The 5945-nt window shown below is 50.3% G+C and overlaps 1 protein-coding gene across 1 annotated transcript in view; it reads right to left on the minus strand.

Annotated features, from left to right (window-relative positions):
- Window positions 1–5925, minus strand: part of CRAMP1 (cramped chromatin regulator 1) — a 62337-nt gene extending 56412 nt beyond the window's left edge. Inside the window, exon 1 of the mRNA XM_007453576.1 lies at window positions 5580–5925. Coding sequence (XP_007453638.1) covers window positions 5580–5925 — 346 coding nt within the window. The remainder of the gene's footprint in view (window positions 1–5579) is intronic.
- Window positions 5926–5945: the final 20 nt, after the last annotated feature.

The following is a 5945-nucleotide window of genomic DNA, read 5'->3' on the forward strand; positions in this document are numbered from 1 at the left end:
ATCCCTGGTGCCTTTGTGCCCACCCACCCCTGCCCCCGCCCCAGCTCGGGGCACCTCCTGGCGCAGCAGAGAGCACAGCCTGGGAGGGGCGGCACACACCATGTGGTCCCAACACGGCCCCCTCAGGTCGCGGTCAGTCCTGACGGGAGGTGCGATGCCAAGGCTCCCAGAGGTGCTTCTGTGCCTCTCATAACACACACATCCGTGTCACATGCTGAACAGCCAGATGTGGCTCAGGGGACACCCTCCCTACCAGGGCCACACAGAGGGGAAGACATCAAGCAAGCCAATTCCCAGTCAGAGTGTCACCCAATAGACAAATCCAAACGCCTCCCCTGGGCCCGCTGCTGCCCCAAGAGCTGCAGGCCTCCCACAAGGATCCCTCCTGGGCATTAGTCGCTCCATCTGTCTCTAGGACCCCTGTCCCGGGTCCCTCTCAGTGCCCTTCACATGCAGACCAGGGCCAGCCACCCTCCAAGACTTCTCGTTCCTCCCGCAAACGTTTGAGAAAAACACAACTACAATCCCTGTGTTCCTACTAAAACATATGCCCTCCTCATCGAATACTGTGAAGGTTTCCTAATGGTTTCTGTAAGTAATTCTTGATCTCCCACCGAAACCACAGACCCTGGGAACGTCTTCTTCTCCCGGCATTTCACACGTGGTTCTTCAGTGGTAAGAACACTGCCGTTACTTGATGTGATAAACTGCACACCACCATCCAGGACAAAGCTGGTTTTCACATTTGTGACTCTGCTATCTGAAATCACTCCTCTGCTATCCTTGTATCTTTGTATCACCAAAACAAGACACAACGTACTACATGAAATGAAAATCCTGAAGTATGTATGGTTGGCAGGGACAAGATAATTCCAGACGCTCACGAGACACCATGGAAACAACACTGCTGTTGACACTAAAAGTCAAGGAAGTATTTGAAAATTAGCTCAGCCTTCAAACCAAAACGCAACTGTTACCTTACCTACTTGTCCATACTATCTATTCACATCTTTGACGTGAAGCAAATGCCATCTGTACAACTCTGAACTGAATCATTCACCCAGAACCTCTAGTTTACGGGTATTTTCCTCTCTGTCCTGCACAGCTACATCATGGTCTCTGAAGTGGCCTGGGCTACATCATGGTCTCCTGACCTACTGTGCCCGGGGTGGGGGGGGGCTGTGTCACACAACAGGACCACGTGTCATGGTTGTCACGTATTCCCCATATGTAGCATCACACGAGGAGTGAGGTGTGTACTGGACAGAGGTGGGAGAATGTCCTGGCTTCCCTCCTCTTCTCCCAACAAGGTCTGAGGGCTTTCACAGAGCTTGACGTCCCCGCCCAGGTGGGACACTGGGATGACAGTCGTCATGTACTGGATCAGACTGGGCACAAGAACCACAGAGCTCCAGCCTTGGTGGTTTCGAGAGGGTCAGATGTGTCCCCCTGCCCTCGGAGGGTACAGGAAGCAGGGACTTCACCCAGCCGCCCAGGCCTGGCCCAAGTGCCTGGTGAGGGAGGATAAGAGTGACCGCAGTGCAGACCGTAGGTGAAGCCACACCAAGCCTGGGGCCTCCGAGAAGCAAGGGCTAAGCAGAGCCCGCCAGGGAGACAACTGCCCTGACTTCGGGCACTGTACCCCAGGACCCCAGTCAACCTGCACAGCAGACTCCTTCGCCCCTGAGTTAAGTACAGCTTCAGCTGCTGTCATACCGGACCCACTTTCAAAGTAAGGAACCTGAAGATCAGGCAGGTTGAGCACCTCTCCTCTGCCCCCAGCTGAACAGGACACAGGGGCTCTGGGTGGGGAAACCGGGTCTCCTGACTGCTGGCTCACCCTTCTTCCCTAAAGGACAACCTTCTCCCAAAGGTCGACTGCCTCAGGGTGAGGTACCTCATTAAGATGTCTTTTAAAAACACCTAGAAGCTACAGGCAGGCCCCAGATTATGAAAAAGATACTTTCTGTACACTGATTCACTGATTCTTAAGCACAAGCACAGTAAAGCCAGGTGACACCACCCGACTGTGGAGACGGTGCATCTTAGGACTGGCTCCCCCGACTCTGTGGAACAAAGTTCCTGGGTGGGGGAGGGAAAGGGACAGCAATGGAAATGGAGGGTCTGAATCTGCCTCCACCTCAGGCATCCCCTCAGCCCAACTGTCCTGCCAGGGCAGCAACTTCAGAGCATTCCTGGGACCTCTACCCCCTACCTCCCGACAGGTGACCTCCTCCCACCCTGTCCACCTGTTCTGACTCAGCCTGCAGCTCCCTTGACCTTGCAGCCAGGCACATTTTCCCTAAGAGAAGCCTGTTAATCAGCCACGCAGGGCTTCACAGCATTACTTATTGCGGTGAGGCAGGCGCTAGCATTATCCCCATTTATAGACCAAGAAATTGAGATGCACTAGTTCGCCCAGAATCACCCAGATTGTGAACTGGTGAAACAGGGAAGGGCATGAGGGCTGTTTCCTGGCCCATGTTTCCAAAGACTGTGAATCCAGTCTCAAGTGTGTCCTCAGGCCACTCTGGGCACATGGTAGGGACAGAGGAGCATTTATTTTGGCATCAAGCAGATCCACTGGTTTCTGATCTGCAGCTTACCTTCTGTCTAGTTGAGCACGCTGTTTGAACAACAAACCCCAGTATCTGCACACATTTAAAAGCTAAGCAACAGAGATGAAAGATGCTTGGTGCACTGGCACTAAACCATTGCTACCTTCCTTTTACCAACTCAAAAAAAATTTAATTCAGACATGTACTACAAAAAAATTTATTTTTTACTGAAGTTGGCAAGAGTCTGTTCTTATAAAAAAAGAAAAGACATATTTGTGTGGAGAGAAGCCAAATGAGAACTTCCTTTCCTCCACAAGCCTTTTCCTCCCAAACCCATAGCAAAGTTCTCCATCCATTAAAATTGAAACTGGAAAGCGGTAAGTAATCAGCCAAAGGGACCTCCCACAGCTGGGCTGTGATTATTTCTCAAATATAATGGAAATTTTATTTTTCTGAAGTGAAAAAACTGTAAAATGCCAGTACTGTTCACTTTCTTACTGGTCCATGCTCATCACTCCAGGTGGAGATTTCCATGGTCTGTAAGACAAATAGCTCCTCCAAGAATCCTTTCCAAAGGTTACGGGCATGCTGTCACAACTGACCTTCTTTCTGCCTGTTAAGGGGGCCGTGAGGGAAGCAGAGGTTGCCCTGAGGCAGGAGGGGGGATGTCCTGGGCGTGGTAAGTGCATCCAAAGGAAGCTCAGAGCACATCCCAGAGGAGGCCTCACTAGAAAGCTCAAGGCCAGAAGCAGGCCGAGAAGTTCTGTGAAGCAGAGGAAACAGGCTTTCTACTCCTCTCCTAAACGCCACCATTACAGTTTAGCTTTATTATTCACTTAAACAAACATCTGCTTGCTAAAATAGGAAAATGCATAAGTCACAAGAAGCACAAATTCTAACAACTCTCCATTTTACTAGTGGAAAGTGGATTGCTGCTCCAAGCCACACCTTGGGCAAGAACCAAGAACAGATCTGACAAAAGGCTAACCCAGGAAACCTTCTCCATCCGAGCCACACTCAAGCATGCAAACGAAAGCAAACTTCTCCTCACTGGACTGCCAAAATTCTGACTGAAGTTTCAGCATCACTTCACCTCACATACAGGTAGCCATTTACAGGGGACAGAGCACTTTCACGCCAGCGCCTCGTTTCATTTTAGCAGCCACACGTGGAGAGAGTGGAGCAGTCAGTCCCTGCTGTTCCTCCTTTCATAGGTGAGGATGCCTCTCCAATGGAAAAGCAGGCTTGAGGTCAAGCAAGCAGACCAAGGTCAGAGGGCCAGAGGAATGAGGCCAAGAACTTGATTGGACACCAGAGCCAGGGCTTCTGAAGCCACAAACAAACCCTCGAAGGAACCACAGCAGCTCACACATGATAACTTACACGTATCTGTAACCAGGAACGAAAACCTATTTTTTTTTTTTACAAAATAAAGCCAATAAAACAAATTAACATTTTCCTAATTGATCAGCAACTTTCACACCAAAATAAGCTTCTATGAGGCAAGTTTTGACTTCTGAAACATACAGAATTACCTTATACGTACATCTTCAAGTAAGTATACTTACATCAAAAGTCTTTACCAAAAAACCAAGTAAGGCCATGATTTCAGAGGCCAGTCCTCCTCAGCTGAGAAGGAGGCAGAAGCAGCAAGCCTAACTGCACACATTTGGCCCAGATCTCCAAAATGGGCCCTCCATTAGCGCCTGAGGTATTTCCTTCTTAAAATTATCAGGACCACGTAATAAATTTAAATTGCCATTTCCCAAGAAACTAAGCGACAGTTCTTTCATGCAAAACTCACTAGAAAATGGTGTTACATTTGCTACCTATAAAAATGCTGCAAACGTGGCCTGAAACAAAAGGGATGTTAAGAACAATTCACTTGGACTTCCCTGGTAGCGCCATGGTTAAGAATCCGCCTGCCAATGCAGGGGACACAGGTTCAATCCCTGGTCCGGGAAGATCCCACATGCCGCAGAGCAACTAAACATGTGCACCACAACTACTGAGCATGCGCTCTAGAGACTGCAGGCCACAACTATTGAGCCTGTGTGCCACAACTACTGAAGCCCGTGCACCTAGAGCCTGTGCTCCACAACAAAAGAAGCCACCGCAATGAGAAGCCCACACACCGCAACGAAAAGTAGCCCCCGCTTGCTGCAACTACAGAAAGCCAGTGCACAGCAAGGAAGACCTAACACAGCCAAAAATAAATAACCAAATTTATTAAAAAAAAAAAAAAAGAACAATTCACTTGTACAATTAACAAAAAGCAGAATGCTAAAATATAAAGAGACACAAGCAGCAAACAATGGGGAACTGGCATATCGGGAACAAAAAAGCCGTAATATTCTCAACAACCTGAGAATACCACGACAAATACTGTAGACTGTTACTCATTTACATCAGGCCACAGATGTTTTCACCACTTACTACACCAGGGGAGATGTTTTCATGGCACCCAAGGAAACCTTAGTTGAAACTCAAAGGCCACGTCTTGATGCCCTTAAAATTTTTAAGCCTAGCATACTTGAAGTGGAGGGTGATGAGCCCAAGTCAGACCCTTCGGATCACTCATTTTCGGCTTATCAATCTTTCCCCAAATGAGTTTCAAAAGCCCATTTCTTTGTTGTATTTCCACACATCTGAGTCTGGGGAAGAGCTACAGCACGTATTTTCTCAATCTATTTCTAAACTATTGTCTGCTCTTTAAAATAACCTACCATATAAATCATCAAGGAGCCTTTGCGGGGAAAAACCCAACCTTCAGAAATCTATTGTGTTTGCCCAAAGAAGGAATACTTACTGCCTCTTAACATAGTTTAAATACAGAAAGAAACAGTCTCTTTGGAGGAGGAAAGGGTCATGTCCCCCTGCAAAGTGCCACCTAAAGTCTGGGTGCAGGACAAATGTGGGAGCAGGAGCTGGGTGGAGGCAGGGAGGCGGGGAGGGAAGGGTCCCTTCTCCACCCCCGGGGAGCGCAGGGCACACCCTGAAAGGGGCTGGGGTCCCCCGTACCTTTTCCACGGGGCCCTGAGCTGCCCGCGCTGCTGCTCCCCCCGGCGCAGGACGAGTCCTTCCTGAGCCTCTTGCTCTGCGGCCTCACGCTGGACCTGAGGAAGTGGTGCTGGTCCTGGGGGCAGGCGGGCGGCGGGGACGGGGCCTGCGGGCCGCCCGAGGGGGCCTGGGGGCCGTCGCCGCCGTCCCGGGGGGTCTTGCCGTCCCTCTTTGTGCCACCGCTCTCCTCGGCCGCGTCCCCGCCGCCGGGCCCCTCTCCTTCCAGCGAGTCCTCATCGGCCGACCTCTTGCCCAGCCTCTTGAGCCCTTCCTCCCCGCCGCCGCCGTCTCCCAACTTCACTGTCATCCTGGCCGGGGAGGGAAAGC

This window comes from Lipotes vexillifer, unplaced genomic scaffold (assembly GCF_000442215.2).
Source record: "Lipotes vexillifer unplaced genomic scaffold, Lipotes_vexillifer_v1.1 scaffold914, whole genome shotgun sequence".
NCBI lineage: Eukaryota > Metazoa > Chordata > Mammalia > Artiodactyla > Lipotidae > Lipotes > Lipotes vexillifer.